The sequence below is a fragment of the Naegleria fowleri genome (assembly GCF_008403515.1).
Source record: "Naegleria fowleri strain ATCC 30894 chromosome Unknown tig52, whole genome shotgun sequence".
Taxonomy (NCBI): domain Eukaryota; phylum Heterolobosea; class Eutetramitea; order Acrasida; family Naegleriidae; genus Naegleria; species Naegleria fowleri.
Window position 1 is genome coordinate 267,403 of NW_025407984.1, and position 22,674 is coordinate 290,076.

At 36.2% G+C, this 22,674-nt stretch overlaps 7 protein-coding genes across 7 annotated transcripts; 3 read left to right on the plus strand and 4 right to left on the minus strand.

Moving 5' to 3' along the window:
- Positions 1-49: 49 nt before the first annotated feature.
- On the minus strand, positions 50-6,133 carry FDP41_006494 (uncharacterized protein; the record flags this gene model as incomplete). Its single annotated transcript, XM_044710135.1, has 1 exon — positions 50-6,133. One exon carries the CDS (start codon positions 6,131-6,133, stop codon positions 50-52), a length of 6,084 nt encoding a protein of 2,027 aa, XP_044559175.1.
- Positions 6,134-6,564: 431 nt separating this feature from the next.
- On the plus strand, positions 6,565-8,499 carry FDP41_006495 (uncharacterized protein; the record flags this gene model as incomplete). The annotated part of the gene is made up of 2 exons (XM_044710136.1): positions 6,565-7,070; positions 7,350-8,499. The coding sequence occupies 2 exons, from the start codon at positions 6,565-6,567 to the stop codon at positions 8,497-8,499; spliced, it is 1,656 nt and encodes a 551-aa protein (XP_044559176.1).
- A 132-nt stretch (positions 8,500-8,631) lies between these two features.
- On the minus strand, positions 8,632-9,366 carry FDP41_006496 (uncharacterized protein; the record flags this gene model as incomplete). Its single annotated transcript, XM_044710137.1, has 1 exon — positions 8,632-9,366. One exon carries the CDS (start codon positions 9,364-9,366, stop codon positions 8,632-8,634), a length of 735 nt encoding a protein of 244 aa, XP_044559177.1.
- A 618-nt stretch (positions 9,367-9,984) lies between these two features.
- FDP41_006497 (uncharacterized protein) lies at positions 9,985-13,152 on the minus strand (the record flags this gene model as incomplete). Its single annotated transcript, XM_044710138.1, has 1 exon — positions 9,985-13,152. One exon carries the CDS (start codon positions 13,150-13,152, stop codon positions 9,985-9,987), a length of 3,168 nt encoding a protein of 1,055 aa, XP_044559178.1.
- A 468-nt stretch (positions 13,153-13,620) lies between these two features.
- FDP41_006498 (uncharacterized protein) lies at positions 13,621-15,132 on the minus strand (the record flags this gene model as incomplete). The annotated part of the gene is made up of 1 exon (XM_044710139.1): positions 13,621-15,132. The coding sequence occupies one exon, from the start codon at positions 15,130-15,132 to the stop codon at positions 13,621-13,623; it is 1,512 nt and encodes a 503-aa protein (XP_044559179.1).
- Positions 15,133-15,506: 374 nt separating this feature from the next.
- FDP41_006499 (uncharacterized protein) lies at positions 15,507-18,071 on the plus strand (the record flags this gene model as incomplete). Its single annotated transcript, XM_044710140.1, has 1 exon — positions 15,507-18,071. One exon carries the CDS (start codon positions 15,507-15,509, stop codon positions 18,069-18,071), a length of 2,565 nt encoding a protein of 854 aa, XP_044559180.1.
- Positions 18,072-18,323: 252 nt separating this feature from the next.
- Positions 18,324-22,664, plus strand: FDP41_006500 (uncharacterized protein; the record flags this gene model as incomplete). The annotated part of the gene is made up of 1 exon (XM_044710143.1): positions 18,324-22,664. One exon carries the CDS (start codon positions 18,324-18,326, stop codon positions 22,662-22,664), a length of 4,341 nt encoding a protein of 1,446 aa, XP_044559181.1.
- Positions 22,665-22,674: the final 10 nt, after the last annotated feature.

The following is a 22,674-nucleotide window of genomic DNA, read 5'->3' on the forward strand; positions in this document are numbered from 1 at the left end:
TTAACTCTCGTTGCAGATGACCACTTTGCAGAGAATGATAAAATACAATTTATTGTTGTGTGTTGGACACATTACTTGAGAGCAAAACAGATTGAAGCTTTTCTAATTTCTTTCGTTCTGAATCTTCCATCAATTTCATTAGAGATTCCAGTTGCTCTTTTACTTCTTTCTTCCATTCGAAATATGTGTCGTTAAGGCAATTTAGCTTTGTAAAGCATATGGACAACCTTTCAAGAGAACTTTTTGAAACTTCTTGCAGAGCTGTATGGCGTACTTCTACTTCTTCCTTAAGTTCTGTCATCTGCTTGGATATGAGATCTGAATTATCATTCAGTTTGAGAAGTAGATCCTGAACATGCTGATTGATATTATCAAACTGGTGTTGAGAATGTTTTGAAAAACTGTCGGTTCTGTTCTCGTTCTCTAAAATTTCTAACTTCATGTTCTCAATTAGGTTTTGTAATACTGTAATTTGACTTCTAAAATCTTCATTTTGTTGAGAAAGATGTGAACAAGTGCTGATCAGATTCTGAATCTTCTCCATCTCACTGCACACATTGTTATTCATTTTCTGTTCAACAATATTCAACGCATCCATTTGCTCTTTCTTGATAGTATCAATGTTAAGTGATGTTTTCTGATCAAGATCTTTCATTTGTAGCAAAGATTCGTCGATGTGACTTGCAAGCATCTCTTTGATTTCTGTTATCTTATTTTGCATTGTTGAATTTGAAATTTCTTGCTGTAAACGTAAGGACTCTTTTGCGTCATTTAACTTCAGTTCAATGTTCTCCATTTGTTGACGAACCCCAATAGACGTTGCAGATTTTGCTTCTAACTGTGTAATGCCTTCCTTAATTAAAGAAATGGTTTGAGAGATTTCATCAATTATTGAGCCTTTCATTGCAGATATTCTTTGTTTCATGGTTTCTTCCACTTGAACAAATTGTTGTTCAATTTTATCATTGCAGCATTTCAATTCACATATTGCTTCTACGTTGTTTTTGTTTTCAAGTTCCACAACTTCTGACAAGGCTTTGATAGACTGGTACATATTGTTATTTTTCTCATTCAGCATGTCTTGCAACGATTGATGAGAGTGAGCTGTTAAATTACTAAGATCGCATTGTTCCTTTTCCAGTTTTTCGATGGAAGTTTTTAGAATCGGTAACGCGCTGCTATATTCTTTAAGATGATCTAACAAACTTGCCTTAATCGTTTCGAGTTTACCTTCCATAGTATTTTCTTTCTCTGAGATTAGCTCTTTCATCTCCGAAATTTGAGATAAATGAGAGCTGTTCACACTACTCTGGTGCTCTTTAAATAATGTGAGCTCTTTCTTTGTTTCTTCATCTTCTCTATCGTTTTCTTGCAACTCAGCCTTTATCTCAGAAATTGTTTTTTCAACATTTGTCAGGGCACTTCGACATTGAGAAATACCTTTCTTTAACTCTTGACCCATCATATCAATTTCGGAAATTGTAGCATCAATCTTGTTTCGGATAGCCATGAGAGATTTGTTGTTTAGTTCGTTATCAGAATGCATATTTTGATGGATGATCTCAAGACGGGTTTCTAATTCAACATCTTTTGTAGCAAGTTTGGAACATTCTTGTTTTAGGACATCCATTAACCTTATGTCGATCTGGTTGATTTCATGCTGTGAACGTTCCTTGATATTCTCTAAGGAGGATTGGATTTTGGAAATTTGATCGCTCATTTGTGACTCAAGGTGTAAAATACTTTGTTTCATCTTCGTTTCAACATTTGTTAAACCATCCTTTGTGCTTGTTTGGACCACATTAATTTCATTATTCAATTTTTGATCCACAATATTTAGTTTTTCTTGCAGTGTTTGGTCTTGTAACGCGCTATTTGCTGCTTGCTTGTTCAATTTTTCATGTAATTCCTCGATTGATGAGTTGTGTTGTTCAATCTTGTTGATATTATTAATATTTGTTTCTTCAACAGAACTTATTGTCAATTTGAGGTCGTTCAACGACTTTGCCACAGCATCAATTCCTTTGTTCAGTAGCTCTAATGTTGAGTCGACCTGTTGTTGCACCTGCAAGAGTTCAGCTCTCATAACAATGTCTTTGTTAATTTGCTCTTGTTTTGACTCAAACCTGGTAATATTTTCTATTTTCTCGTTGAAGAGGTCAAAATGATGATGGGTTGTATTTCTAATCAACTCAAAATCTTCTCGTAAAACATTAAGATGTGATTCAAGTTTCTGTTCTGTGTTCAACAAGTGCTCATGCTTGACAACTTCCTTCATAAGGGAGTTGTTGATTTCCGTAACACTCTTGTTTGTTGATTCTACCTGTTGATTGATGGCTGCTTCCATCGAGTTAAGGGCTTGAATGTATTTATCCTCGATTTGCCTCATGTCCCGCTGGCAAGACTCTTTCAATGATTTGAGGTCGTGTTTTATCTTCAACTCGAACGATTCCATTTCTTGAATTTGTTTGGAAGCAATGGATTCAATATCTTGTTGATGTTTTGCGGCTTGAGTGTGAATCTCCTGCTTTTGAGTTGATATTTCACTTCTGATATTTTCTCTTACTTCAGATATTGTTGTTTGCATTTCAATTCTCATGTCATTTACCGTGCTTTCAGTCTCTACCGTCTTGTCCTTGAAGTTTTGTTCCATTCTCAAATATTGTTCGTCTAATTTTCTCTTCAATTTTTCGATTTCACTATTAAGATTTGATTGTGCGTCTACAGTAACTTGTTCACACTTTTCATCAATCTTCGAGATGGTTTGATTGAATACATCTAACTTTTCCTCAAATTTTGTTTCCATAGATTGTAATGAATTTGTGAACGATTGAGAAAGTGACCCCATTTCTTGCTTGTACTTAATCTCTAAAGACAAAATATCCTCGGTCTGTTTCTCCCTTATTGTCGTTAACTCTTGTTTAAAGCGCATTTCCAGGGATTCGAGTTCTTGGAAGCCTTTTCTCTCGACATTTTGCAAATCCTGTTTCAATTTTGTGGTTTCTTGTTCAGTCTTGTCTAGAATCTCTTTAATTTTCTTCTGTTGTTCCATTTTCATGGATTTTTCTAGAGTGTCTACCTCTGATTTTATCTGAAGATTTACCTTTGAGTCATGTAGAGTTATCTCGTTCTTCAACGTTTGAGCATTCCAGTCAATTTCATCTCTTAGTAAAGCGTTATATTCTTCAACACGTTGCTTGGCAGACAGCACTAAACTCTTTATCTCATTCTCAGATGAATCAAGTTTCTCATAAACTTTGGCCTCCAACGCTTTCAGCTCTTGTGACTGTTTAGCTTCATTATTTTTCAACTCTTGTTTGTAGATATCTTCTAAATTTTGAATCTCTTGTCTTTGCTTGATCTCGTTGTTTTGAATATCATGCATTTGTTTTGCATCCATAGCTGTGAGTTCTTGCTTTAGTTTTGTTTCCAGAGTTTGAATATCATTTTTGACATTTGCCGCATCGATGTTCATCTTTTGATAAATAGAAGATATCTTTTCCTGAATGTCCAATTGTAAATTCGATTGCAATTTGTCAGTCTCTTTTTTAAATGTGTCCTTAAGGTCATTTTCAAACTTTAGCACTTGATTCATATTTTGGGCTGTCTTGTCTTCAATAAGACCAGTCAAACGAGAGTGCATCTCCTCAATTTTGTTTTGTAGATCGCCACTGCTGGTGATGATATGCCCCTCAGTCAATTCGATCTTGTTTGAAAACTTTTCCTCAATCATCTTAATCTCTTTTAGATACAAAGACTCTGTTGAAGAAAGCTCTTGTTTTGTTGCAAGATGAGAGATGGTGGACAAAATATCCTCTATCTTTTGAGTTGTTGCTTGATCCATTTGCAAATTATCTGCCCTAATGGACTCAAACATAGACTTGAATTTTTTAACTCTCTTTTTAGTGTACTCTTGCAGAGATTTAGCATCGCTACCAACTTTTTCCAACGTAATGTTGATTCGCTTAATTTCTTCTCTTGAAGAGTCGTTGATCCTTGTCAAAAGGTCTTCCAGTTTAGCCATCGATGTTTTCAGCCCTTGGTTTTCCATATTATAATTTTCAGTTTTTAATCTCAACTCTGAAACCATCTGCAGTAATTCATTATGATTTTGTTTTGATTTTCTCTTCATCTTTTGCAATTTTTCTGTATGAATGTTCAGTTTTTCTTCATTTTGTCGGATTCCTTCTTCTAAAGTCTTTGATTTTTGTTCAACTATTTCCAGAGATGTGATCCTGGTTTTTTCAAGCTTTTCATTCATTTGTTCCATGTTCGTCTGTATGGTGCAAGTTAACTCTTCTGTTTTGGATTCAAATGATTTTCTTGTTTCGGCTAAGCCGTTACTTAGATTGTCTGAATCTTTTCTCAGTTCTGAACATAGATTGGTGAATTTTTCGTTATATTTGGAAAGCCCTTCTTGAGACATCTGTGATAAATCGGTTAATGAAGAGGAGAGAAGGTGTATCTGATTTTGGAGATCACTCTTAGCTTGCTGGATTTGAGAAAGTGAGGAATCTATTAAACTTGCTAATGTTGAAGAGGAACTTTCCAATGATTGTCTAATGCTATTTTCAATGATTTTCTGGTCTTCCTTCACTGTTACAATTTCTTTATCCAGTCTGGATTCAAGTTGTCGAATTCCTTCTTTTGAAAACTGAAGATTATAATCAGAAGTTCTTTCCATCTCTTTCTTGAGCTCTTCATTAACTCTATGCAAGTTTTCTGTGTAATCAATTTGAGCTTTCTGTAGCATGTTCTTCATTCCCATCTCTAAAGTGTCAATCTTTTCATCAAGTCTGTTGACATGGTTCAAAAACAATGCCGATTGTCTGTCTGAAGCTTGTTGAATACTGTCTATCCTTGCTTCAAATTCAAGTTTGAGCTCATTCCTTCCTTCAGTTTGTGCTTGGTTGTTTTCTTGAATTTTGTTCTCAAGCTTGCACACCATTCTTTCCAAATTTTCATTCAACGCAAGTTTCACAGAATCAACGGTATCCATGATATTAAGTGTATCAGATTCTAATTTAGTTTTTAGGTTCGCGATTTCAGACATCATCATGGTTTCTGATCTGGACATTGATTGTTCGACGTTGTTTACCTTTTCAGTCATTTCTTGTTTTAACACTTGGACATAATTGTTCATTTCCTCTCTCAACGAGGATATCGAATGCTCGGAGTTAGCTATGGATTGTTCAAGTTCTTTTTTCAAGTTTTCCACTTCATCCCTTAACAATTCTGCAATATTTTCAAGTGCATGTTCAAGGCCATCCACTTTTATGTCGGTGTATTGTCTTGCGATATCAGAAACGCTTTGAAGAACGAACTCATCTCCTTTAGAAATGGATGTGAGAACATCTTCCTTGAAGGTGGTATTTAAATATTCATGAATTTCTCTCCTCATATTATTGGGTAGATTAGACAATTCTTTTTGCAAAACATCAAGAGTTTCAAAAGCCAGGCCAAGGTCTTTTTTTTGAGCCTCAATCTCCGAAAATGCTCTCTCGCCACTCGCTGTAAGGCTAGACACAGACAGATCAATTTTCTTGCTCAGCAATCCGAGAATCTCTTGTTTGACTTCATTTTGTTGATGCTTATGTTCCATTAGATCTTGCTTAACTACCTTAACACTCATGTCGATATATTCGCGAGTGCTCTCGATGTAATCTCGGATTTTCTCATCTATATGTTCAAACTTTGATAGAAGTTCAACCTTCATCTCATCCATAGACTCATGTTGCAATCCTTTCTCTTCCGTCGAAGTATGTGCTCGATTTTTAAGGGATTTAGAAATGGTTTGATTTTGTTTCTCTTCCAGATATTTGAGTTGTTCCTTCAACTGGCTTTGAATTCTCTTCCAGTCTTTTGTTCTTAATTGTACAAACTCTTGTTGTATTTCAACGAGTGCTTGCTGAAATGAAGAGGACTGTTCATCCAGCAGTTTCTTTACGGCAGCAAGATTACAATGATCCGACAGAGAGGGATCTTCTGAAACCTGCCCTTTCCTCTCATGAATAGGAACAAGTATTTCTTCAATCAGGCTTTTTCTCTGCTCTTCATATTCCTTTTCACCAATGAAGCCGTACTTATAAAGCTCTTTAAGCACGAATAAATCCTGAATATGATCTTTCAACATTGTCGTGCTCGGAATTTGATGATGATCCACCCAAAGCGTTGTTGTGTGTTGGAGCAAACAGGCTGTTTGTGAGACTCCACTTTGCAAATGAAAACTAAGGATTTTTTTTGTAAATTTTAAGGCTCCTCATCTTGTGTTGATCACGTGCAATAGCAACAAAATTATCAGAATCCATCATCTCCTGTGGATGGAGAGGCCTTCCTGATGAGTGAGGATCTAATGAATCTTCGATTGATTGGGATGGAATTGAGTTTTGGACCTTGATAAATTACTAGAAGTTTTGGATCCGCACAGGAAATTGATAAAAATAAAACGCATCACCAAAATTAAAAAAATTGTTCTTGAGGAGTCATCTTCGGTCTAATCAAGCTTGATACCATCTCGGCCGGCCCTTCATCATTCTCTTTCCAACGTACAACACCAGCATCAACATGTTGATGAGCACTTGCTGTAATGGAAATAATAGAAAACTATTATCCCGTACACTTCTCTCAAAGAATGTTCTTTTAAAATCTACAGCCTCGACGACTTCAAGAAAAGTCAATCAATTTTATCCAATCATCATCACCACCAATACTACCACGAGTACTACCACTTTGAGTTTTACTTCATCATCACTTCGCTCCTTTTCCACCATTCATAATTTCCAAAGAAATTCAAGTTTTGAAGAGGATGACTATAGTACGAACCCAATGAACAACTCGGACTCGGGAGCTAAAACAGAAGAAGAGAAATCCATAGAGGAAATTCTACGAACAAAAACCTCTCTTACTCCTAGCGAAATTGTGAATCAATTGGATAGATATATTGTTGGACAAGGTGATGCTAAACGTGCAGTGGCCATTGCTTTGAGAAATCGTTGGAGAAGACAACAATTGGATGGATCCATCAGAGATGAGATTATTCCAAAGAATATTTTGATGATTGGACCTACAGGGTAAGTTTTATTTGACAAGTAGTATTATTGATTCCATCCATGGATGATGGACCGTGAATGTGAACTTGAATTCTCAACAACAACTCTTTTTCATACCTAAAATACAAAAAATTGATCTGGTCAATCCGTACATAAAATGGATCTGGATGGCCACCACCTGTTTCTTTCAATACATGGACCATCCTCCAATTCACACATTTCCAACATACATTTCCCAATTCATACATTTCCAACATACATTTCACATATTTCCCAAATTTCTAACATTTCCAACTTCAGTGTTGGTAAAACTGAAATTGCAAGACGTTTAAGTAAATTGGCTCATGCTCCATTCATTAAAACAGAAGCCACTAAATACACCGAAGTTGGTTTTCATGGTCGTGATGTGGATACCATTATTAGAGATTTAGTAGATGTTGGTATTCAACACACCAAAGATCGATTGAGAAGTGCCTATAAAACCAAAGCTCATGAATTGGCTGAACAAAAGATTATTGAAACATTAACTGGAAAGAAGAAACCAACACCAGAAGATGCAGCATTTAGAGATTGGAGAGAACAATTAAGAAATGGAATACTTGATGATAAAGAAATTGAAGTTGAACTTCCAATTGAAAAACCAAATGCAGGAATGATGAGAGGAGGTGCTGCCATGGGTCGAGGAGTACAAGGAACTCCTATTGATATTCAAGATTTACTTTCTCCATTGTTTGGTGCAAGTGGTGGAAAAACAAGGAAACGTCGAATGAAGATTAAGGATTGTCTTCCAAAATTAGAAGAAAGTGAAGTTGAAAAATTATTACAGACAGATATTGTCATTAAGGAAGCCATTCGTTCAGTGGAGGAAGATGGAATTGTTTTTATTGATGAAATTGATAAGATTTGTAGTTCATTTAAAGATGGACATGATGCTTCCTCTGAAGGTGTTCAACGTGATTTACTTCCAATTATTGAAGGAACCACCATTTCTACCAAATATGGAAATGTTAAAACCGATCATATTCTATTTATTGCTTGTGGTGCTTTCCACAGTGTAAAACCAAGTGATATGTTGGCAGAGTTACAAGGTAGATTACCCATTCGTGTTGAACTTAAGGGTTTGACTGAAAAAGATTTGTACAGAGTATTAACAGAACCTGAAACTAATATTTTAAGACAAAATATTGAATTGCTCAAAACGGAAGGAGTGGACATTGAGTTTAGTGAAGATGGTGTTAAAGAAATTGCTCGAGTTGCAGCTGAAGTGAATACCACAGTAGAGAATATTGGAGCTCGTCGACTCATTACCATTGTTGAGAAGATTTTGGAAGACATTTCCTTTAATGCTCCAACGTTGAAGGGACAAAAAATTGTCATTACAGAGAAGGAAGTGCAACAACATATTGGTGTCTTGTTGAAGAGAGCTGACCTCAAGAAGTTTATTTTGTAAGAAGAATATTGTTGTTGCATGTAACCTGACACCTAGGTGTTTTTATTTTTTTTATAAATACATCTTTTGATCTCATTATTAGGATAGTATCGATATTATCATTTATTATTTGAAAACAAACAAATCCCTATCTCAAATCGAATAGGCAATAAAATTTTGAGCCACATAATAAATGGGCAAACCAATCAATGCATTGTTGGGTGATTTGTCTAAAAATTGCTGACGAGCCACAAAGATGTCACTAATTCCGAATAAAACAGCTCCCATGACTCGTAAATATGTTCTCTCCATTTCAGAGAATGGTTCTCCTCTCATAAATGTCTTGTACAATAAATTTTTGATAAATGACAGAAGAGAACTTGGTGTCATCATGGATTGACCTCCACTGGATAAGGCTGTCATGGTTGAAATCACATACAAATAGGGAATGACAAGAATATCAGCACTTCGATCTTGAATATTCAAAACGACACAATAATATCCATAGAAATATAAAGCAAGTGCACACAACACTGGAATCATGACACTCACAACACGTTCTCTTGTTCGCACAAAATTCTTCCAAAATGACACAACAAAAGACAAGGTGTAAAAAACATGACACAACAAGAATGAAAATCCTCCAGGCATAAATCCATTCGGTATGGCCAACAAGACGTCACCAATCATGGCCAATATCAATGCAATAAATACAAATATTGGAATCATTCCACCATCCCTCTTTTGTCTCCATTGATTATATCCAATATACATGAATAAAAGAGAACACAAAGTTTTTGTAATAATATTTGGACCAAACACTGCAAAGTGAAGGACAAGTAAGAGAGTGAGTGCACTCCATTCATAGAGACGGTTATTCATCACCATTATTGGATTTCTCTTGTAATTGATCGTGGGTGGTGTGGATGATAGTGGATGATGTGTATGGTTGATTTGAAAATTGTGTGTGATTTGATGTTTGATGGTACCACAGCTGATCACTGCACTCAAAGAAGAATACAATGTTGATATCAACCGGGTTGTTGTTGTTGTTGTTGTTGTTGTTCTGTTTTTAGAAGAGAGTGATGATATTTAGAATGACAATCGTGATGATGATGATGGTGGTGGTGGTAGGCGAGTGGTAGTGGTGAATGGAAAGAGGATGAGTTGTGGCCACTGTGATGGATGGTTTTGATCTTGTTCGGAATGTGTGTGGATGTGTGTGGATGTGTGTGAATAATGGACACACGTGTGTGGCACAATTTTCAAAAGATTTTTTTTAAAGAGAATCTCTCGGACCGTCCGAGGTGCGGAAGGTTGTGCGAACAGAGTCTCTTTGTTGCATCGCTGCTGCTGATGCTGCGCTCTGACACACACACACACACACTTGTTGTATGTGAGATCCTCACAGGTATAATAAACATCAATCTTTTAGACAATTCATCAAATGTCTTTTATTACAAAGCATTGATAATTATGAATATGGACATGATGATGTTGTTGTACTCAGAGTGTGGTGGTAGCAGTAGTGGTAGCAGTAGTGGCAGTAGTACTCATGGGTGCAGCGTCGTGGTTGTATGTTGTTGTTGCTGCACTTGTTGAAAATGAATGAACATTCTTGGAATGAATAAATAATTTAGCCAATGCATCTCGTTGTTTCAATAAATACTTGTCTAACAAGATGTACAAGTCTTGAATCATAAATGTACACAGTGTTTGATTCAACATGTTTGAAATTCTTTCAAATCTCTCCACAATATGTCTCAAATCTTGTAATTTGGAATAATAATATCTTGAACTACTCAAACCACTTGAACTACTTGACGTATGATCATCAACAACAACACTTGTCATCATACCACTCAAGGATGACAATTCCATTTCATAGAGTGTCATGTATTCTTCAAAACATTGAACACTATGACACACTTGAATTAACCATGGAATGTAAGGTCTCTCAGTGGTCTCTTCTTTTGTGGTTGCTTGTGTTGCTGCACTTGCCACACTTGTCATGAGACTATTGGATCCACTTTTAATGGTATTTGAGATGGATTTGTAGAGAGATTTACCAAATCCAAATACCTTACTGAATGAAGAGGAGGATGAGGACGATGAGGATGTTGTTGTTGTTGTTGGGTGATTGTTCATAGTTGTGGTGGTGGTGTGAGAACTGGCGGTGGTACTCGATGAGGTAGAACCTGTTGTTGCTGCAACATCTTCAGTTGTTGTTGTTGTTGTTGGTTTTGAATGTATGGTTGTTGTAGTGGTTGTTGTTGTTGTTGTTGTTGATGTGATTGGATTTGTCGATCTTGTTTGATCCCTATGTGCTGGTACTACTACTACTAGATCCTCCTCATCATCCTCCTCTTCTTGATGATTTTCTTCATACAAGACATCTGTGAGAGTATTCATTCCACTGGATGCAATGGATCCAACAGTATTGAATAGACTGGTGAGAATGGAAGAAGAAGAAAGACCAGTAGTAGAAGTGGTGGTGGTGGTTGTGGTATTATTGTTGTTGTTGTTCGTGGTGGTGGTGGTGGTGGTGGTGGTGGTGGTGTCTGTAAGATGTGAAGGATAGAGGGTAGTACTAGTAGTAGTACTAGTAGTGGCAGAAGTGGCAGCAGCACTAGTTGAAGAAGTTGACATGAAAGAGGAAGGTGCTGTTGCTGTCGATGATGACTTATTTTGATTCATTTGAGGTGTGGTTACTAGTAAGGGTGTTAAATTGACATATTTTGATAATTCTTTTTGAAGGAGAGATGACTGATCTAAAAATTTGTCTAATAAGGAGAGGACGAGTTTGACATTGATTTTTCGAATATCTAGAGATGAGGAGGAATGTGATGATGGTACAGAAGGAGGAGGAGGAGGAGGAGGAGGAACATTGGTATTTTTAGTAGGAGTTGTAGTAGTTGAAACCATAATAGTAGAAGTGATAGTATTGGTGGTGGTAGTATTTGTAAAAGTACTATTCGCAGTAGAAGTATTGGAAGAAGAAGAAGAATTTGATAAGAAATGTTTCCCTTGGCTGATTTCACTCGTTTGTTGTGGTTGTTGTGGTTGTTGTGGTTGTGGTTGTAGTGGTTGTTGTTTCTGACTCGATGAATGATTCATCATCATGGCCATCATCATTTCTGTTTTAAAATCTCCAATCATTTCACACAATTTTTGACAAAAATTAATCTTGTGTTGTTGTGAACTTAATTTCACTCCACTTTGAAACCATACTTTCTTACTAATATATAAATCATTGGTTAAATATCCTCCATTTAAAATAATAGATCCTAATCGATTCATTAACCAATAGGGTCGATGTGTTGATTTTTGAGGAGGATTGAGATCTGTATTGTAAGGAGGTAGAGATTCTTCCATGAATTGATACTTTTCATTGAGTTGAATGGGATTATGAATGTAATAGAAAGAAGATGGTTGTTGTTGTAAGGATGAGAATGATTGTAAGGATGATGAAACAAGTGTTGTTGTTGTTGTTGAAGAATTATGACTGCTGTTATGTAGAGAAGAAGAAGAAGAGGATCCAAGCTTGTTACGATGGCTTTTCGTTGAATATAAATAATCATGCAATTCAGAATTCAATTCTTTGACACTCTTTTTGATTTTCTTATGACTAGATAATATATTGGAAAGTGAAGTACTAGTATTCATGGTGGTGGTGGTGGTGGTAGTAGCATTACTAGTAGTATTATCACTCGTCGTTATCAGAGAAGAATTGTTTCCACTTGTTGTTGACATGACACCACCACTACTACTACTACTTTCCATCTTGCTACTATGATTATTACTTTCCATCTTATTGCCATCTCTATCACTCTTTTTAATAAATTGTGTGTCAGAATGTGATGATGAATGTAATTGTTTTCCTAAATGATTTCCTCTCTCTGAATATAATTTACTATATTTCAATAACACACTACTATACTGTTGAGGAACAAATGGTGATAATTGATTCAACATGTTTGCTACTTCCAAATACAATTGTCTTGCTTGTGAATATTGATGATCTACCATGTCATATCGAATGGCAATGGATGCTTTTGAAAGTGTTTCAATTAAATGTTGTTTTAATTGTGATTCTAATACACAAGATGGAGAAGATGGAGAAGTGGTGGTTGGTGTTTGGTTGACGACTTGTTGAAAAGTAGTCGCTGTTGTAAAGAGTTGTTGTTGTTCTGAAGAGGTTGTAAAGAGTTGTTGATGTTCTGATGAAGAGAATCTATTGTTGTTGTTGTTCTTGTTGAGGTCATCATGATGATGGATGGATTCACTTTGACCTTCACTTGTACCACCAACACTTGCATCCATCTGATGTAGTGAACGATTCAGAGTACCTCCATCAGCATTTCCAATACCTCCAGCATCAGTAACACCACTAAGAGTCGATGCATGGATACAATTTGTTGTTGTTGTTATTGGTGTTATTGGTGTTGGTGGTGTTATTGGTGTTGGTGGTGTTGGTGGTGTTGATACTCCTCTTCGACGACGAGGAGAAGTGATAATTTCAGGTGTCAGTGTTTCATCATCATCATCATCACCAACACGAGAGATGGTGGGCAGTGATGATGATGACGATGAAGGTAGTAGTGATTCAGAGGAATGAAGAGGTTGATTCATAGAAGAATTTCTTGTTGAATCATTATCAGTGAATAGCAACATGTTGTAATTCCGAATGGTTGTGTCAGTACTAAAGAGAATCTCACAAAATATTTCAAACATTGAATTTTCGGAATTGAAACTGTCAATCCGATCAAAATTAATGATGTGAGTTATTATTGTTATTATTATTATTATTGTTATTTAAAAAAGAATTGGATAATTCTACTTCTAGTATTCGGAATGAAAAGGACTCTCGTACTCGCGAATGAACACGTATGAAAAGATATTTTTTCTTTGTGTCTTCAAAAATAACTGGACAAGAACAGGTTGACGTGTGAATGCGCGAACGGAAGAAGCAAAAACAGCTGGAAAGGACTAAATGGAGGCAATGAGAGAATTTTTGAATTCTCTGGAAGTTGAATGTGAGGATCATCAAGGTCACTGGAGTCGACAGTACTACATACAACCATCCTCAGGCTCAATTATGAACTCTATTCTGACATTGAACAATTATATTCAAGAACGTTGTCACACGACTTTTAATTGTGTGTACTTGTAGTCTTTCATACTCACTTCTTGTTCATTTTCTATATTTTTAATAATTGTTGATGTTGTTGTTGAGAGACGACCCAAACAACAACAACACCAACATCCATTCAATCCTAAATTCAATCCTAAATTCAATCCAATCCATTCTGATTTCAATATCATGTAACATGCTAACACCAAAGTCAATGCCATCATCATTACCAATACAAATGATTTCATGGAATACATCATGTGAAATAAATTATTATACATTCCAGTGGCCAAATTGGTGGAAATGGTATTGTAAAATGCACATTCTTGTTTCAATGTATTGCAATAGGGTTTCAATTTGATATTTTCACCATAAATGAAGAGAGAATTGGATCCAAATAAATTGAGATAGGTTTGATAACATTGTTTGTTACGAGAGAGTAGGTTGTTGTTGTTGTTAGGATTGTCCTTACTAATAGTATTCTCACTCAAAGTATTAGTACCAGAATTAGTACCTTGTAGAGAATGAGTACCAGAATTAGTAATACTCTTATAAATACTATTTTTAGACTCACACGAATAGATGGAATGTTTACAAATTTCAAATTGCTTCGAACCATACCATTCCTTATTAATACTTGAAAAATCATTGGGATTGTATGGAATGTTCATGCTATTACTATTCATAGATCTAATAGTCGAACTAGAATCTCCATTATTATTTAACATTCCAATGGATTGTAAGGCTTCACAATATTGTTCATAACAACAATTCCATCTAAATTTTTCATGATACACCACCATACAATCTGAATCATATTTACATTTCAATTTTTGAGTATGATCATTATTCTTGTCATTCTTACCACCACCACCACCATCACCACCACCATTATTATTATTATTAATTTCAACACCACCACCACCATCACCACCACCATAATAGGTATGTGGTAATGGTTCTATAAATACTTTTGGTAATTCACTAATGGTAGTACATTTCATGGGATAGCTTTGTGTGGAGAGTAAACAATCACCCATCGAAACACAAGTATAAAAATCATGAATGGAAGATGAATGAGATTTACATTTCGATTTTAAGAGAGTGGCTCCATCTTCATCAATAATTTCTGGATGTTGTTGAGAATAGACAAAAGTTGAGGGAATGTTGAGAATAGAATGAAGGAATGGAGAGTGGTTCGAGTTTGTTGTAGATTTGTGAGAGGGATGATCGAGTCGATCATGATGAAATGAATGGAATCCTTGTACTCGTTGTAGTAGTAGATGAAAGAGACAATACAAATTGAGAGAAAGAGTGACGAGAAAAAGTAAATGATGAGAAATAAGAGAAAAGGAAAGGAAGGAGACTCTTGTGATGGAGTGTTTTTTGTGTTTGATTTGGTTTAGTCTTGTCGTCAATGATGATGAGGAGGAACAGGAACAGTCACCATCATCACCACTACTCGGTCGGAGTGGTATATGAAGGTCATCCGATTCGTGTTGTTTCAGTGTTAGTGACATTTTTTTCAAGTTGACTTCTCTTCCATCACATTCCTTTTTCTAAATCTCTGAACGGTCTTGTTTCAAAATTTGATGAGAAGAAAAAAGACTCTGGTTCTTAAATCATTATTCCAATCATCGTAGACAAGTATGAGCTGACAGGTAGGAATATGAATTCAACGCTGGCGGATATTGTGAAGTCATCAACGTGTCATCTTTCCATTATTATTTCAATCCATCAAAAAAATTCTTGTTCACACCTCTGTTGGACGCGTCACACACTCGCACACACTACTCGCACACACTACTCGCACACACTACTCGCACACACTACTCGCACACACTACTCGCACACACTACTCGACTCTGGAGGAGTCCTTGTGATCACAAGAAGAATGGCACCCAACACAACAACGAACAACAACACCTCCATTCCCTTCCAAGGTGGTGAATATACTGGTCCTCTCAATGATGAAGGTCTTCCACATGGAAAAGGTTCTCTCTATTTCCCATACACCAAACACAAATACGAAGGTGAATTTGTGAATGGTAAAGCACATGGAAAGGGTGTTGCGAGTGGTGCGTTGAGTCAAGAGATGGTTCTTGTCATTAACAATGAATTGAGAAATGTCGGTGATAAATTTGTCTCTGTACCAAGCAGTAGTACTTCCACTTGTACATCATCATCATCCAATTTGAATCATCAACCACAAGATTCCAATCATTCCTCCTCACCATTCTCCTCACCATTCTCCTCACCATTCTCCTCACCATTCTCCTCACCATTCTCCTCACCATTCTCCTCACCATTCTCTTCCGTATGGAATTACGATGGTCAATGGATGGATGGTCAAATGCATGGTCAAGGTACTTTTGTCTTTGGTAATGGTGACATGTACAGTGGTGAATGGAAAGAAGGAGTGGCATGTGGTAAAGGTCTCTACACTTGGCATTCCACCAATGATCGTTATATGGGTGAATTTGTGAATATGAAAAGACATGGATCAGGAACGATGCTCTTCTCAAATGGACACAAATACGATGGTTTATTCTATAATGATTATCGTCATGGTCATGGTATTGAAACTTATTCTAATGGTAATCGATTTGAAGGTTATTGGGTGATGGATAAGAGACATGGATCTGCATTTGCCTATGTCAAGTTTGATAATTTGGATAAAAAGTTACAAAAGAAGAGAAAACAAGGAATGAAAGGACAACCTAGTATTCCAACCAGTGGTGGTGGTAACAATGGTGGTGGTGGTAATAATAGTATTGGAAATATTTATTTGAATTTACATTCCATTGATCAATATGTGGTCTTTCTTCAAGAATATCATTTAGGAAGATTATTGAGTGAGAGGGAATTATTCCCATCCGATTATGCACCCTACATTTACACAGGTAATGGTAGTAATGGTGGTTTGAAAGCACCTATTGAACTACTCTCTCAAGACATTGATCATGTATTGGTACAAATAGATGAAGAAATTGAAACTTTGATGTTGGAGAGTGGTGGTGGTGGTGAAATGGATACAACTACGACTACGACTACTAACAATCACTCGTCCAATTCTCCACAAGCACCAAACTCTGTCTCTACTCCTCATGATGATGAGAGTGGTGGTATTCGAGGTGGTGGTAGTCATGTAATCTCTACTATCCATGCATCCAATACGACTACTACTACTATGACTGGTACACCAAGTGGTGGTAGTGGTAGTGGTGAGAATACTTGCCATTTGATGCAACACAACAACAGCTCTCCTCCTACTGGTACTACTACTAGTACTAGTGGTGGTGATAGTGGTGGTGGCACTGGTGGTGATTCAGCAGCAAATACTTCTCCTCCTCCTACTCTCACTTCCTCACAAATTCTCAACAAACTTGCAAAGAGAAAATCTCAACACCATCATCATCACCACCACCACCACCATCATCAGGGTAGTCCTGCCATGCTTCCTTCGTCATTGCTTGGAAATATTCTATCTTCACCTCCTTCACCCTCATCTTCTCAACAACAACTCAGCAACACCAACAACAACCCTCATTCCATTCTCACCACAGACAATGTCTTTGTTCAAGGTGTGGTCTGTTGGGAAGATAAATATTGGGACATGATTCAACAATTATTTGTTCAACAATTCACTTCTAAATGTGAATACAATTATACCAAAGCACTATTGAATGCATTGGATCAAGTCACTACACTTGAAGAGAGAAGACAACAATTACTTGAAAATATTGACAAGTGTGAGAATGCAAAATCTAAAACCAAATGGGAAATGAAACGTGTCATTGTTGAAGAATTGAATGCTGAAGCACCTAATGACTATTCTGGTGTTGATCTATTTATGGATCGTTTGGATGAATTAATTGGTGAGATGAGAAGTGAATTGAGTGAAATTATTGAAAGAAAGAATTCTGCTAGTCAAATTAGAGATGAAAAGAAAATTCAACTCACCAAACAACAACTCTCTGAAATTGAAAAGAAATTATTTCGATTGGAAAGTGCATTACAAACAGCTAAAAATACTGCTCAACCTTATTCCAAACTCAAATTCTTTGTACGTGATGTCTTGTATCAACAATTGTTGGAAGAAGTGGCCATTCATTTACAACGTTTGAGAGTCTTGTTGAGACGTTTAATGTTCATTCGTTATGATGTGAATAACATTAGTGTGAATGCAGATTCCAATTCTTCCACTTTGACACTCAATAAGGAAAAATTGGAAGCAATGGCTGATATTAAATTGCAAGTACAAGTGATTCAGGGTTTATTTGAGAGTAGTATTTCACGTTCACGTGGTGAGATGGGTGGTCAAAGTGGTTCGAGTGGTTCGAGTGGTGGTAAGAATGATTCATCCTCTTCCAATAATAATACGATGAATGTGAATACAATCATTGATAATGTGTTGAAGAGAAGTAGACAATTGAGTGAACATGTATTGGCTCAATAATTGTCATTTCTTTTGATTTTTAAATACATGTATGAGTAGTAGTTGCAGTAGTAGTATAATGCTGACAGTATTTTGTTATTTTTCATTATTATAATGGCATCTGTCTTGTGCATGCATAAGCGTAGGGTGGTGTGAGGAGAGAGACTCTTTCATCATTGATTGCCCTTATTACTTGCGATCGCGTTGTGTTGAGGAGCGTGGAAGTGGAACAAAATCAAAAACACACTTTCAACAAATTAAACAGCAAAAAAAATGGATCCAAACGACCTCTTAGATGGTGATTGGGACGTTCATGGTGGAGGATTTGGCTCTCGGCATGGTACCACGAAAAAGTTAGGCTTTTCAACGGTGAAGGACTTTACCACCACCACAAGTGAGGCTACTTCTGGCAGCAGTAGCGGTAATATTGGAACCCCTTCAGGTGTCGGTAATACTACCAACATCAAATCATCTCTACGGGCAACAACAACATCTTCCTATGATACCAATAACATTTCATCCTCACATATAGCAGCTGCATATAACCTCTCCGGAATGATGGATAGTGATGATGATGATGATGACGATGATGATGGTATCCGTAGTAGTGCTGCCACTAACAAACACGATAACATGGCTGGCAGTGGTGGTGCCTCTAACACCTCTGCAGGTGAAATACTCTCCACTGATCTGTTACAACAACAACAAAATTTACTTTTAAACGATCAATCTCGATTTCTTGTAGAACAAATTGAATTTGAATTTTCCAAAACATTTATTCAAGTGTGTGCTTCTAAAGGAAATCTTTTACTTGTCACTGATCAAAACACTTGTATTTATGTCGATGATGATTTTGAGAGATACAGAGAATTTAAAATCAATGTTGGTGATGATGATGAAGATCATGAAAGGATTCACAAATGTTTTATAGACCCATCAGGTTATCATGTATTGGTATCTATGACTAATGGAGACAATTACTATTTCAATACTCAAAATAATAAGAATCCAAAAATTCCAGTTTCAAAATTGAAAAATATGATTATTGAAAGTGTTGGATGGGATTCTGAAACGTGTAACAGAGATCAAACAGGTCCTATCTTAATTGGTACTTCTGATAGCAAAATATATGAATGTTCTTTAGAGAATGATTTGAAAGAACCTGTAAAGAGTCCTTTAAAATTATTATTTGATTTCAATGATTGTGATATGCTTGTGAGTACAGGTCCTATCACTGGAATTGAAATTGTATACTTTCCCAAGTTGAAGAATTCTTTCAATTGCTATCTAATATTGATTGCTACTCGATTGAGATTATTTGAATTTGTGGGTGGTCCAACACTTCAAGATGTATTTACACCATACAAACAATCCTATGATTTATTGAGATATAAGGAATTACCTGCAAAGAGAAGTGACATGTTACCTAAATGTGGTGAATTACATTTATTTAAACCATCATCCACCACCATTAGAGGTGAGAGTAGTACCAATACGAGTCCTATGAATGGATCATCCTCTTTGATCGATCAACAACAATTATCCTTCGCATGGCTCAGTAATGCTGGTATCTTTCATGGTGTTTTGAATTTCTCAAATCCCAACAGTAGACAACCTCAGAGTGGAGTGAGTGTCATTTCAGAGAGTGAAGTGATTCAATATGATCATAAGAGTGCCTCTCAAGTCATGTCTATGGCTATTAGTGAATTTCACATGTTTGTCTTGTATCCTGAAAAGTTACAAATACTCATGCAACCAGCTGGATTGTGTACTGCTGCATCAAATGTTGCAAATGTAGCTTCTGCAACCATGAATCCTCTCATGTTGAATTCACTCTTCATGATGAATAATAACAACTCAGCGATGGGAATGACCACAATGATGAATAACTCAACTCTCTATGCTGGTGGTGGTGGTGGTGCTCTCGTCAACAACAATAGCAGCACTATACAACAAGATATTGAAAAATTCTTTCAAGGTGATCATCCAATGATGATGAATCAACAACAAGAACAACAAGATTTGAATCTACTCGTAGCCTCTCTAGCAACATCCAATGTTGGTGAAATTTCACTCTCTGATATTCGTGTGGTATACTCTCAACCATTTCCAGTGAGTACAAGTGGTGAATTGATTGGTCTCTGTACAGATACTTCAACAAGAGATCGAATCATTTATTTGTATAGCTCTTCTGCTGTGTGGAGAATTACTATTGATGATGAAGAGAAAGATGTTTGGAAATTGTATTTGGAACAAGCATTGGATCCAAAATCATCAAAAGAATCTTATTTTGATATTGCATACAAATTATGCAAACAAGATCCAAAAACAAAAGATATTGTATTATCTGCTAAAGCTGATTATTATTTCAAGACTGGTAGATATAATGAAGCTGCTAACATTTATGCCATGTCTTCAAAGAGTTTTGAACAAGTTTCCATTGCATTTCATAATCGAGGTCAAAAAGATGCTCTTCGAATTTATGTTCTCTCTAAATTACAAATACTTAAAAAGAATATCAAGACAGAGAATCAAGATGCAACTCAATTGTGTTGTCTATGCACATGGTTAACAGAAATGTATTTGGACAAGTTGAATGAATTGTATGATTTGGTGAATTTGTCGAGTCCATCTAATAATAGTACAGGTAGTAGTAGTAGTAGTGGTGGTGGTGGTGGTTTGAGTGGTGGTGGTGGTATTAGTAGTACAGGTATTAGTGGTGGTGGTGGTATTAGTAGTTCACATGAAACATCCTCCTCTCTTCAACAACAACAACACCTTCAACAACTCTCCTATGAAGAACAATACAAGATTGCTAAACAAGAATTTAGAGACTTTTTAGAACAACATAAAAAGTACCTCAATAAGGAAACTACATTTAGACTCATTAGTAGTCATGGACAAACAGAGGAGGTGATCTTCTTTGCCATGCTGATTGAAGATTATGAAAGAGTTATTAGTTATTGTATTACTGAAAAAGATTACAAAGAAGCACTTGGAATTTTGAACAAGTATTGCACAACAAGACAATACGAAGATTATTTTTACAAATTTGCACCCATACTCATGCAACATTTACCTAAAGAAACAGTCAATATGTTAACACAGAAGAGATTTTTAGATTCAGGAAAGTTAATACCAGCATTGATGAGATACATTTCACAACAACAACAACCACCACATGGTTCAAGTAGTGGTGGTGTTGGTGGTGGTGATGGTGTTAGTGGTGGTGATGGTGGTGTTGCTGCTGCTTCTGGTACTACTAATACCAATGCAGGTCATACCATCACTTCCACCCATACGACTCCTCCTGCTACTAATACCAATGCAGGTCATACGAATGCCTTCTCCAAAAAAACATCTTCTTCCTCTCAATTGACCAACAACAAACCTATTGATGATGAGGACAATGATGAAGAATTTACAGACTCTCTTCTTGATGATGAACACGAAGAAGAAGATCCTCACATCTCTCTTAAACAACAACACTCAACATTGAATGAGAATCAACACTTTTCAAATTCTCTCACATCCGAACAACAAAATCATGTCATTCGTTATTTGGAATGGTGTATTCGAAAACAAGAAAATGAAGATCCAGCCATTCACAATCTCCTTCTCACACTCTATGCAGATTTAGAAGATGATGAGAAATTACTCACTTTCCTTGATACTGAAGGTGAAAATAATTATTATGATCCAAAATATGCACTTCGAGTGTGTTCTCAAAAAAAGAAAATTGAAGCATGTGTGAGATTGTATAGTTCTATGCAATTATTTGATGATGCCGTAGATTTAGCTCTTGAAAATGATCATATTGAATTGGCAAGAGAATGTGCTGATAAACCTGAAGATGATGAAAATAAGAAAAAGTTATGGCTTAAAATTGCTAAACATGTCATTAATCACAACACTGGAGTGAAACAAGCCATTGAATTTCTCTCTTATACAGACAAGATCAAATTAGAAGATATTTTACCTTACTTTCCTGATTTCTCTCATATTGATGATTTTAAAGAAGAAATTTGTAAATCATTGGAACAATACAAGGATGAAATTGAAAAATTGAAAAGTGAAATGCAAGAAGCTACTCAAACAGCTTCAGAGATTCGAGAAGATATTAAGGAATTGAAACATCGATATGGATTCATTACTGCCAATGCAACCTGTGATTTGTCATTGAAATCTGTCTTGACCACTGATTTCTACTTGTTTCCATGTCAACATGTGTTTCGTGCCGATGCATTGGTGGAAGAGGTATTGCGTCACACCAAATCCAAGGAATTACGTGAAAAGTTGAGACAATTGGAAGAGAAACGAAAATTATACAATCGACAAGTGGAAATGTTGAACAGTACTACTACTAGTACCAGTGGCACTACGAACAATGCAACACATAATGATGAAGATGACCATTCAACATCATCATCACAAACTTATTCGATGGATCAGAAAGAACTCTCTCAACTTCAAGATGAATTACGTGAATTGGATGAAATACTCTCTGCAGAGTGTCCACTGTGTGGTGAAATAATGATCAATTCCATTGATGAAAGTTTCATATCACAAGAAGAAATGGAAACATCCATTTATAATTCATGGTCCATTGCTTAACTTCTTCTCA